The 12,109-nt window shown below is 44.3% G+C and overlaps 1 protein-coding gene across 1 annotated transcript in view; it reads right to left on the bottom strand.

The window, feature by feature from the left end:
• Window positions 1–40: 40 nt before the first annotated feature.
• The window catches only part of LOC117607635 (uncharacterized), a 34,030-nt gene continuing 21,961 nt past the window's right edge, over window positions 41–12,109 (bottom strand). Inside the window, exons 5-8 of the mRNA XM_034331571.2 lie at window positions 3,200–5,482; window positions 1,270–1,443; window positions 884–949; window positions 41–781 (exon numbers count right to left, since the gene is read on the bottom strand). Of these exons, the coding sequence (XP_034187462.2) occupies window positions 737–781; window positions 884–949; window positions 1,270–1,443; window positions 3,200–5,482 (2,568 nt within the window). The 3' untranslated portion in view covers window positions 41–736. The remainder of the gene's footprint in view (window positions 782–883; window positions 950–1,269; window positions 1,444–3,199; window positions 5,483–12,109) is intronic.

Raw genomic sequence — 12,109 nt, 5'->3', positions numbered from 1 at the left:
CGGTACAGTTACGGGAGGGCGTACGCGATTCGATGAGTACTTTTGTATTTATTTATTTATTTATTTTTTTTTTCCTCTGGAATTACTCGACAAACGATGTTTTCCTTTCTATCTTTTATTCAAATTTTCGCCGTTATCTTTGCTCATCCGCCGCGCGATGATCACACAATCCAGCTTGGCGTTTCAGTTAACAATGATGGTTTACCAAATTTTTACACAGCAGGGCCAACATAATTACGACCCGCGCGAATGGGCACGGCCCAACACGTTGGAAATTTATTATTTGATCAATCGAGTGGAAAAAGAATAGTAGCAAAAAATCTTCCGCTTGGAGAATATCGTTCGCGGAACGGCAGTAGGTGATTTGTTTTCCTGAATCAATCTTACTTTTTATTTGGCTCGTCCATTCCGCATACCCATTTCTTGAACATATTTCTACTTCGCCCTGCCGTCAAATGCCATGGTCTAAGAATTATTAATAGGCCTATTATAAAAAGTCTATATGTTCTCGCGATGTCGCGGTGTAACATCGTCGTCGTTCCATGTATTTATTTATTTATTTTTTTTCCTTTTATTTTTCCAGTTGTTATTGTTGTTGCTCGTAACGAAAGAACGTTATTTTCTGTTTAGATGCAGGAATGGTCCAAATATACATATCTATATAATATACTTTTTTGGTTTTAACGAGAGAAAAGAACTTTCTTCTTCCCAAAATACACAATTCGGTTAGCGGCATTTATTCGTTCATGTTGTTTTGGTAACGTGCATCCGCGATGATTTCCTGTGAACAGCCCGAAAGGATAAATGTTGAACGCAATAGTAGGCGAAGATGAGGATTCGAATTGAAATCTAAGGAAAATACAATACTGTCGATGCAACTTACGTTCGTGTTACATTCGATGGTTGCCGCCGCAACCGCCTTGTCGCTTATGTCGATCTCTTCGATAGCCTTTAACAAAAAAAAAAAGAAGAAAAGAATATCCATAAAATGAATAGGGAACACTAGAATTATCCAAGCATTAGAATTGCTCGAATTAAAGCTAATAACTGTAGTTAATCAGATGGCCCCTCACACTATGTTCTTCTTTGCGCATTAAACTAAGTTAATGGCCTCAGGATCGGTCGCGCCAACAGGCGCGAACGATTTTTGGCGATCATCACGTATCATACTACGGCCGTGTGCTACTTCTGAACGTTGTAGCAGGTTTATTTATAAAGTAACGAGGACTGTGCAAAAGCTAGAAAAAGGGGTCAAACGCGATATACTACCTTGGCTACGGAGGCAACATCCTCGGTGATGGCTGGTGCAGAAGGTGGAGAGGCAGGTACCACCGGTTCACTTGGGACGGCTGGAGATGTAATTTTCGAAGTTTCGTCGGAACTTGCTGTCGTGCTATCGTGAGCCACGTTATTTTCTACTGGTGCTTCAGTTTCCTTGGTGCTCTGTAAAACATATGTCTATTGGTTAGAGGATTCGCGCGATCGCGGAAACCCAAAACAAGTCCGCCAGCAAGTCCAAATCCCAGCATGCTACGAGGACAAAAGACGTGAAAAATACACGATTTCCATCGAGCCACTTTTGACGCCAGAGTTAAGCTTGCAGGTATATTACAAAGTGTCCTGTGATTATATTATTACATATGTACAGCGGCGAGCATCGATGACTTCCCTTGATAAGGGGACTCTTTTGGACTTACCCCTACCTCCTTATCACCTTATCAACAAATGACCTCCTCCTACGGACCATCGCATCGTTTCCATTCACATTTTTACACCTGTTGTAAAAAGAAAATTGCAACTCGACTTTGCCCCGTCAATAAGGTGTTAAGTATAAGAGAAGATAAGGCTAAAAAGGCTCTTGCTACCTCTCCCCTTACCGCAAAAAGCCATTTATTCTCGTCGGTATACCACGCGTTGGTGTTGGCAGATAGGATCGTTGAATGGCTGGACAGAAAATCGTGTCTCATGCTTTGTGGACAGCGCAAAGAATTGAAAAACCCTGATCTGGTGAACCCTCGGATATAAGAGAACTCTTGCATGCGCATTACAAGATGCTTACGACACAACAGATGCAATTACGGAAAGAGAGCATAAGATAGTATCGATGTCTAATAATAAAGTACAAATTTCTAATGCCATTAAATTCTAAACGTGTATAGCTCTAATTTTGTACGTGTAACGATTAGTCTCAAAGTTTACGTCTATCAATGAGATTTCACGCTAATGAAATTCGTCTAAGTCGAGCGGCTAAATTGTTATTAATTAGTAACAGCGTTCCGACAAAGAAAAAAAAAAAGTAACCAAAGTATGAATCTTCTACACGGAAACTTGGAAGAAAGAACTCGACTAGTATAGCATTGGGCACCACAGCAACGAACTTTCTTTCTTTTTTCCTTACTTCGCGTCTTTTTCATGTTCATCTATGCGTCGAGCTACGATGCTCTACGTTTTTTTTTTTTTTAGCGCCTCGATTCGAATAACAAGTCGTGTTAATATTGTCAAGAAAACCAAGAGGCAAACAACACAGGTGATGAATGGCAGTAACGGTTGTTCTTGGTAGATGGTTTTGGTGGTGGAAGCGTCAAGGAGGTGTATAATATAACGTATGTCAGTAACAGATAGTAGACAACGTAGTGTTAATCACGTTTTATTCGATAGAACGAAGGATGCATTTAACGAGACCCCCTCTCTCCTTAAGAGGAATACAGAGGAAAGTATCGAGGACGAAATACGGGAGAGCCTGTTGCGATGAATCGATTGGATTTCTATACCAGGTCGTGCACAGGGAACGCCTAGGAAGGGTAATATATTTGTATCAGGTTCGTGCAAAAACCCAGAAACGTCGACGTCAGAGTGTCGTGCAGTCCGGTTCGATGTTATTCTTCGTCGAGATACGTGGATCGTGTTGTTAGACAGTTATCGTTTTTCTTTTGGATGCGACGATGGGAGAATAACGATGGAGAAATTTCAGGTGCTCAGGTGACAAAGCACCAGAGCGAAGAGGAGGAGAAGGCGACAGGAGAGAAGGATAAAAATGAGGATTCGATGAATCGAAGGAAGGAAATAGATATATCACAGAGAGACGCGGTTTTGGTTTTGTGCTCGGACCGTACGACGAGATACTTGGAACGAGGCGCCACCAAAAAGGTATTTTGGCTGCCTGAATTCATGCCAGGAGGTTGTGTTACATGTTAGTCACCTGATGGGTCTCCTGGACAGTTGTTGACGACGTGGCGTTGTTTGACAACTGACATGAAATCGAGCTCTCTTCCTGGTTCACCGTATCCGCCAGAGACTCGGCTAACCTCTCCTTTAATTCAATGTCGGACTCATTGTACGAATTGAGGCTTATCGACACCGATTCCATCTTGAACTCTCGATTGCTCTGGTCGTCGTGTAACTGTGTTTGCGAGGAGTCTTTGGTGGATGTTGTCAGGCCAGACGCGATACTGACATTGGACTGGGGACTGGGACTTCTAGGCGGTGTCAGAAGTGTCTCTGTCGGGTGTCTCGGGCTGGGCGCGTCGTTCTCGTCGGGAACTGGAAGCTCACTCTTCATTTCAGACACATTAAGAAGAACGGGGCAAGAGAGCTGTTCCGATGGTAAAGGATAATTGGAGGAATCCTCGGTGGTTGGGGGTGGTGGCGGTGGTGGTAATAGATCATCGGAAGGACTGGGTACGCGTTCGAGGCTGGACAGTGAAAAATGTGATGTCTGGGATTCGTTCGCGGGGTATGCGTCGTTTTCGTTGGCAGGGCAGGACGAGGGAGAGCTGCTGCTATCGTTTGGCAGTGAAAGAGGCGACCCGTCGACCTGTTCGCTATTTTCTACATCTAAAAGTTGGGCTTTCGTGTCGTCTACTACACAGGAAGGCACTGTATTTGCGTTCTCGGAATCAACGTTTTCTCGAGGACTACTAATAGTAGGCACGGGTGAATCTGGCAGAGGTGGAGGCATCGATTCTTCTTCCTCGGTTACCTCCTCGCTTATTTCGATTACTTCTATCTCTTCCTCTTTCTCTATAACCACGATCTTTGGACGAGATTCCTCGGGAACGACCGAGTCTTCTGGCTCTTCGAGGACCACGATCTCTTCGACGGTAACAACGATATCGGGCTCTGCTTCCGGTTCCAATTTCTCTTCCACTATAATCTCGACCGATTCCGTGGCCTTCGCCGAGTCCTCGGCATCGGTGTCGCCCGCCGGCTCGTCGTCGATCCTTTCCATCGTTACATCCTCATCTTCTGGAATAACAACAGCAGGTTTAGCCTCTACTACGACTTCCTCGGAAAGTGGTACCGGACCTTCTTCACTTTCCAGAACGGTGTCCATCTCTTCAGCCGGTGGTTTAACATCTTTCGCTTCTTCTTCTCGTACAATTTCAGGCTGCTCGATCACCTGTTTAACCAATTCCTCCGCCTGTTCCGTCACATTTAGATTTTCCAGTGCTTTTTCTTTCTCCGACATTGCGGGTTCCACTTTTTTCGGCTCACCGACTACCACCTCCGACGCTTCGTTCTCTACCAACGGTGCGTCATTCGCACCGCCAACTATCTCCGATTTCGGAGACTGCTCAACCGTTTGAAATTTCTTTCGAGAACACGCGTCGTCGTCGTCGTCGGAGGGATTGTCAGATTTTGCCGCCGCGGGTTTTTCCATATTTTCTTCAACTGTGGATTCAGGCTTGCTAGAATCGGAATTTACCACCGGCAGAGTGGTTTCGATTTTCGGAGGGAGAATATTAAACGATTCTGTTGTAGGGTTTACGTCCGCGGAAGAAGCGGGTGGTCTCTGCGGGGGATTAGTCGCATCGAGAGATTCCGCGGCGGTCGGCGGTGTTGACGGGTCGTTACGCTCTGGACAGGAGGAAGCGGAGGAGGAGGAGGAGGAGGAGGAGGAGGTTGGTTGAATTAGAGAATGCCCGACAGCAACCTCCGCAGGCAAGTTGAAAGCCTCTGCGATAGCTGTCGCGGTCGCGGCAGCCTGCTGAGCTTGCTGCAAAGGCGACGCGTCTATGGGGGTCGGCGGTGGACTGGACGGGGGCTGGGAAGGAATATCCTCACTGGTTTTCCTCTCAATGATAGACGGCGTAGCGACTGTCTGGACTTGGAAAACGGAGACTTCTACCGGGCCCGGTACGAACTGACCACCGGCTGGACTGACCTCGACTACTTTTTTCTCGGCCTCCACTTTTTCCACCTCCTCTTTCTTTTCCTCGACAGGGACGGGAGTTGGGGCAGAGGGAGTGGGTTCCTCTTGCTTTTCGTCCGCGGGGCTACTATCTGGAGACGCTGAACTTTCTTCCTTCGTCTCGGCCGACGGCGATGAGGCTGTTGTTGCTGGTGCTGCTGCTGCTGCTGCTGCTGCTGCTGCTGCTGCTGTCGGGCTGGCTTCGTTTTCTGCTGTTGGACTACTTACTGCTGATTTCTCCTCGACTGGGCTACCTGCGGTGGCTGATCCGTTCTCCGCTTCTTCTCCGCCCTGAAACATTCAACGATTTTCTTTGGGTTATTAAAAAGGGAGGCTAATCGTAGCACGAGGGTGAATAACCTAGCGACTCGTAGACAAGAGGGGTTTGCAAAGAGGGTGGATGCCCCTATGAAGGAGTACAAAAGGAGAGCCGCCATAGGGTGCCGAGGTACGAATGTCGTCACCCTTTCAGGGGTGGCCAATCGTGTCACTGTGTCAGCGATTACTTTCGAAGCGAGGCGTGATTGATTGTGATTTTATAAATATACGTCCGGTTCGTTAGTCGCAAAATACAGGCGTGTGAAATCGAACTTTGTCTAAATTGCACGAACGATCGTGTGAACCGAAGAAGAAAATAGCAAAGAATGCTACGCTTCGAGTCGTTTGGTCTAACAAAAAGTTCCTAGAAGAAATCGATGATCCGTTATTCGATCTGTTTTGTCTTTTCAGGTAAATCAGGTTCTAGGGTACTGGCATTTTGACGCGGACATACGAGAGAAATCAATTGTTGAAACCGAAGAGGGAAATAGAAACCGGACGTGCGGAACGCGGCGCGTGCTTTATCGTCCCCAGACCTGGTATCGATCGGTTGGTTAAGTGAAACCCCTTCTCGCCGTTCCTCCCGTGCATTTTCGTAAGGGGTAAGCTTCTCGCTTAAAGAATTACAGCCCTTGGAAGGGTCGTGGTGGACAAGGGCTTTCTAAACCGGAGTGTTGTTTTTTTTTCCTTCTTCCTCGGACGTTTCTGATTCCCGTGTTTCGCCAGCAAAGGTTAGAAGCTGGCCTATACAGCGTGTTTCAAAATTCATTGGCGCATATGATTCACTACGAGAGAAAGTTTCCTCTGAAGGTTTTCGACCTCTGCCGGTGAACGACTGACGCGAATCGAAGAGTCAAAGTACTGGCGAATTCGCGTTGCAAATTTGGCTAAACTTCAGATAGAAGGCTAAAAGGACAACGGTAAAAAGAAGAGGGCTGGCCGAAGGCCAGAATCGTCGTCGTTCAGGCCATTGTCCGCGCCCCGTGGCTCGACGGAAGAAAGAAGCATCGCCGGTAATAAACTTCCGATTACCCTTGGTTTCCTCTTACAACGAGAAATCGATCGTGCAAACACGAGAAGATTCATCGTTGGCCGCCGACCAATCCTGACTGGATTATAAAACAGAGTGTCTCTAATAAGTTTGCAACGAAAGACCAACTGCTGAATGCACAAACGATGACTGTTGCACACCAATGTACAGAGGATAGAGAAAACCTACGCACGTTGGCTGCCCACGGCTGTTCCGAATATATATTTAAACGAGGATCATGAATCTCGCCGAGTTTCGCTCGCTCGAAACTCCAAGCTAAATATCTCTAGCTGAATATCGTACGAAAAATTTTTACTAGTCCTTGGTTCCATTTTACAGGCAACGAAGTTAGAAATACTGGCTGTTATTTGAAGCGTCACCAAAATACCATGGTATTGAAATCATTCGTTAACGACGCGAATAACTTAGTCCTTTAATAGCTCGCTGACGCGTCTCAACCGCGACGTTATAGTCGTTGAACCGTGCGAATTATCCTATCCTGACATCGTCCACAACAGCTGGTATGCTGTATTAAGATTGATCCTATAATCAATTTCCCGTTCCAAAAAAAGATAAAAGAATGAAAGCTTAGAGGGGTGACACGTGCCACGTGCTCGTGCAACAACTGTTGCCTGTTCCTCCCTGGCGGATGCTATATCTGCAAGTTACATAAGTTTACGCTAGCAAACAGCTAATTACATTTTTCTCGCCCTGATTATTATCCATTGTCCTAACTCAAATCCATGCTCGTAAATTTTCTTTTGAATTTCAAATAGAATCTATTCTTCTGACCCGCTTTTTCTTCCTTTTTTCTCTTTCTTTTGTTTACCGACCTTACCCAGAATTGAATTACGACAGCAACACTTATTCGGTCCACCGGAGCGTGTCCCACAGTAAATTATACATAACTAAACTAGACCAGAGGAAAGAAGAGTTTAATTCTTTTCACCGAGGACGATCATTTTATTGCAATTGAATAAACATACCGAGAATTCCCATGTTTGCCAATCCAAGAAAAAAAAAAAAAAAAAAAGAAAAAAAGAAAAAACTGCTGTCTTGACGATAATACGCGTTAATCGAACGAGAAGTTAATGTAGCGTATGAAGTAATTAATAGTCTTCCTAACGAGCTCGTTTACCTACGCTTTTCACGGGACTTGACTTTGCGTTCGAGGAGTCATTAATAATCAAGATACTTATCTAACACTAGGACCAAGTATCTAACCCTTTCAAGATGAATATTTGAAAGAAAATACAGAAACACCCTTTCTATGAAACGATACGATTCAATTTTCAGAGGGGTTAACGAAAGCTTTCGTGTTAACCGAAAATGCAATAATGTTTCGGAGCAGCCTTTGATCGTTGATCGAGCATAAATTCAATTTCCATTGTTTGTCACAGTAGGCAGACGCGATTAAATTTCTCGTCTGTACAGGACTAATATATTCCTGGTCAGGTTAATTTTCCTCGATTCGCCAAACAGTTGTGCGCGGATTAACGCGACACGAGGATATATCGCGCTCATTACGGTTGAGCGCGGTTATAATTCGATACGCGAAACCTTAAAACGGATTCACCCGGCTGCAACTCGAAGCATCCCCCCCGTCGAACACGAAAGCATATACTTTCGTAGCTGGACATTCTTCATCGTGCTGGAGGAGAAAACATTTTCCGAAACTTTCACCGTGTTCCAACTTTATACGGCTCGCGACTATTTTTATTTTACACATCGAGTGTCGGTTTACCTTTGTTCTCTGTTCAAGCGCATCGAACAATGAACAATTGCGTAAAATAAAAAACAGTATCGAATGATCGGTAGACACTCGTTGTGAATGCGTGTATCGATCGGATATTTGTTAGCTAATTGTAAAAAAAGAACATCGACGCCATAACCAACGTAACTGCGTCAATTTGCGATTATACAGTCTGGTTTCTATTTAATCCACTTTAGTATCAAGTATTTAAATGAAACCAGTCCGCTGGAACCGATAACGCGAATAATACGTCCACGAGCGAGCGGATACCAAAGCCATTAAGTCCTGCAAGCCACCTGGGAACAGTTAATCAGCGCCGGAAATAGGTCTGGATCAGGGGAATCGTTCGGTATGTTGTCCTAGGTAATAACCGTATCGTGCACGTTGCTCCTAGTAGGGAAACTGGAGGAAGGGTTAAATTTGTTCTGATCACTCGGTATCAAGCAATTGGAGAAAAAAATCACAAGTATGTATCGTGTGTATAGCCTACCCCGGTGGATTTTACCTGGTCAGTTTCCGGTGGAACCGCAACGACGCCCAAAAACGGTACGTAAGACAAAACCTTTCTGGTGCCACGAGCGAAGGCACCTGCCACACGGAACACACCATTCCCCACACTTCGTCCTGCCTTCGTGATCGTATCCATCTCGCGAAAATTTCACGACACTTTATCGATAATGATCCTTAAAAAATATATCCCGAAAATATACCCCACTTGTAACGAACGAAACAAGACACGTGATACGAAATTACCAAACTATGTACTTTTACGCGACTGCCGCGAAACGTATTAATTTAAGACGCAATAGATATCCTCCCCCGTCATTCCAGCCTATATATAATCCACTATATTAAACGAAAAATGCTTTTTATAGTCTGATTACTTTACTGCCTTCTATTAATAGGAAGCAATCGTTAGACTTGCGATTGATACTAAGTACAAGATACGAATGTCTTGTGCAAGAAAACGTGGCCGAAGATAAAAGCATCTGCGTCTTGCGACCATCCAACACGCAGAATGACTCACGCGAGTCGTTCGCACTTTCTCGATCAAACTAATCCTTCTTCTTCACGCTCCGAACAGTTTTCGATTAACAAACGTTACGTAAGCTTTTCAAGTATTGTCAGCGAAACAATTAAAATTTCATTCAAGTAAAATTGCACGATAACAATTACTCTAAATCAATTTCGATCGCCCAGAACAAATTTGGGGTATTTTTTCGAATAGTCCTTCCAAAATATACGCCAATCCCAGTCTCGTCAGTTTAGTAGGGTTTAGAATATGTAAATTGTGTAGCCAAACCGACGAGACGGAGATTAGAAGAGGCAATGCCTTGAGAATGTGCTAACTATGAAATTCGGCCTAATTTCGTAAATAATTTTTACCAATTGATCACCGGTGCGTGATTCGAAAGAGGAGCGAAAATTTTGTATAATAGATATCGCGTTTACTTTGTCACTAGGTGCACTTATACACGAATGCACACGCGTGCACGACCACTAAAGAACGGAACGAAACGGAACGGAACGGAACGGAACGAACTGTTCGCCGTTGGCGAACTACTCGGCTCAGACTGTGAGTTCACGCTGGTTTATATAGAGTCGAACAGAGAGGATCGTCCCACGTCTGGCTGAGAGGAGAGGAGCGTGTTACTATGTATTTACACGCGTAGATCCTCGAGGAGGTAACGTCTAATCGGGATAGGGAGAAGCGCCCTTTCTTTTTCGAGGCTTTCTAGAAAATGAGTAAAACACCTTGGTTGCGCGATAGCTGGCAATCTTGTGAATGTCACAGAAATCGTTATCAAGGGAAAAATTTCTGAATTTTTCAATTCAGGGGGCTTTACCAATAAGGGGGTTTATTAGTTTATAATTAAATTTATAACAAAACCCAATCGAAATGCAACGAGATGATTCGAGGAAACACAGAGAGAACGAAGAGGAGCCTAATATACCTCACCAAGATTCCTCGAAAGTGAAGTCAGAAATTGAGCCACGGTTTGTAAGAGAATAGCCCGTTGATAGTGAACAAGAATCGGTAGAAACGGACGAGTTACAATGAAAGAGGAAGGAGAATGGGAAACAAGGCGTCGTGCACCACCCACGCGTGTACGGTGAAACCAGGAAGAGAAAGATGGAAAAATCGTGCGCCAAAGATGCAGAAATGCATGTACGGTAAAACGAAGGAATGATAGATTTCAGGAAAAGTGCCGAGTTCGATTCGATCTGCCTGGTAACCCGTGGCGGGAAGAAATCGGAACGCATACGGCGTCTGCGAACGGCGAAAAAATTTTCACCGCAAAACCACCGCGCATTTCTATTCTTAGACGATCGAAAGAGAAAGGAGTGATGGACGAGAAAGGAGAGACGGAAAAAGGTTAGCGTTAACGAGAGAAGGAGACCAGACAAGGGATCAAGGGGTTTTATTCGGCGTGAAATAGCGCCGGAAAATTGTTGGCTACCTTCCAAATTTCTAATGTTGCATGCTTGACCTTTAGACTGCATTCGTCATGAACGTGAGTCAATTGGAAATCCTAGCTGGAATTAGCAACCGAATTGATATCCGATGGATTAACTATGTATAATGGATCTTTCTCTCAATGGTTCTCACATTGAACGATTACTAAAGTTGTCGAGGATAAAGATGACCATGAGTTGCTTTTATTAAACTAAATATGGCAACTTCACCCTAACATATTTCATACATACTTTCTGAACGACCCAAGAGTTCTGTGAACGTTCGTTAGTGGCAGCATCGACCATGAAGTCGTTTCAGAATTATTCTTGGACCGAGCAAGAAACGAGGTAAGATTACCAATCGAGTGCTCGAAACTAAACCCATCCACCGGATGTACCTACAGATGGAGACGTTCTTTCGTTTCATTCGACGGTGGAAAGAAAGTTCTCGTTATGACCGATGCATTAATTAATGTTAATCATAGTAAATAGACAGACGCTAACGAAGCAAACTCTTCCTTGACTACTCTTCTTCTTTTACATAACGAGCTAAAGTACACTTCTTGTTTTTCTCTGCTGCTTGTTTAAGTTTAGTAGTAATTACCTCGCAAATACATAAAAAAGATTATAAAATTAGAGGAGAATTCATTAGCAATTATCTTATGTCCTCCATATGTTCAAATAAATGGAGTTCTAGTGTAATAGATTTTACGATCTCTACTTTACCGTTGCTTTCACCAGCTATCCGAGTTTCGCGTTACTACTTAACGCGCTCTTTACGACTCGTGCGGTCTTCTTTACGAGATATGGATATTTTTCATACCGTTTAACGTTTAAACAGCGGTTTCGAGAGCCGTTCTTTCCTTCGTTTCAGGACTCGTTCGATGGAGGATAACAATTTTAACGCCCCCGTTGCGTTGGGCGAACAAGATAATGTGGAATTACAGCTGATAACGTTTGAGGACATACATGTATTGTCGTTGCATTTTCCGTTAAACGAGATTTACGTGTCCTGCTGTTGCTGAATTGAATAATATTTGTAAAAAATTGTATCGCCTTTTTCGGGTATTCTGGAACTCTGCTGTATTTTTAAAACGTACTACAGTAAAATCTGTTTGAAGGTAACCCTGTTGGGTTTTGTGCAACAGGAACGAAACGACGCCGTCGTCGTCGTCGAGGAAGGCGGTGACGGCGTCTCCGACAAACGCTGCGAGGAACACGCACGCACTCTCGACTATTCACCCTCTCAACGGTTCTCTCTTCACCCTTTGAAGAGGATCGCGAAACGCAACAAAACGAGGGTGTGCGTACTACACGAAGCAGAGGTGGGTATCGATTTTACCATTCGTACACACGGATT

Source organism: Osmia lignaria, chromosome 6 (assembly GCF_051020975.1).
Source record: "Osmia lignaria lignaria isolate PbOS001 chromosome 6, iyOsmLign1, whole genome shotgun sequence".
Classification (NCBI taxonomy): Eukaryota; Metazoa; Arthropoda; class Insecta; order Hymenoptera; family Megachilidae; genus Osmia; species Osmia lignaria.
This window is presented reverse-complemented; position numbering and strand designations above follow the sequence as displayed.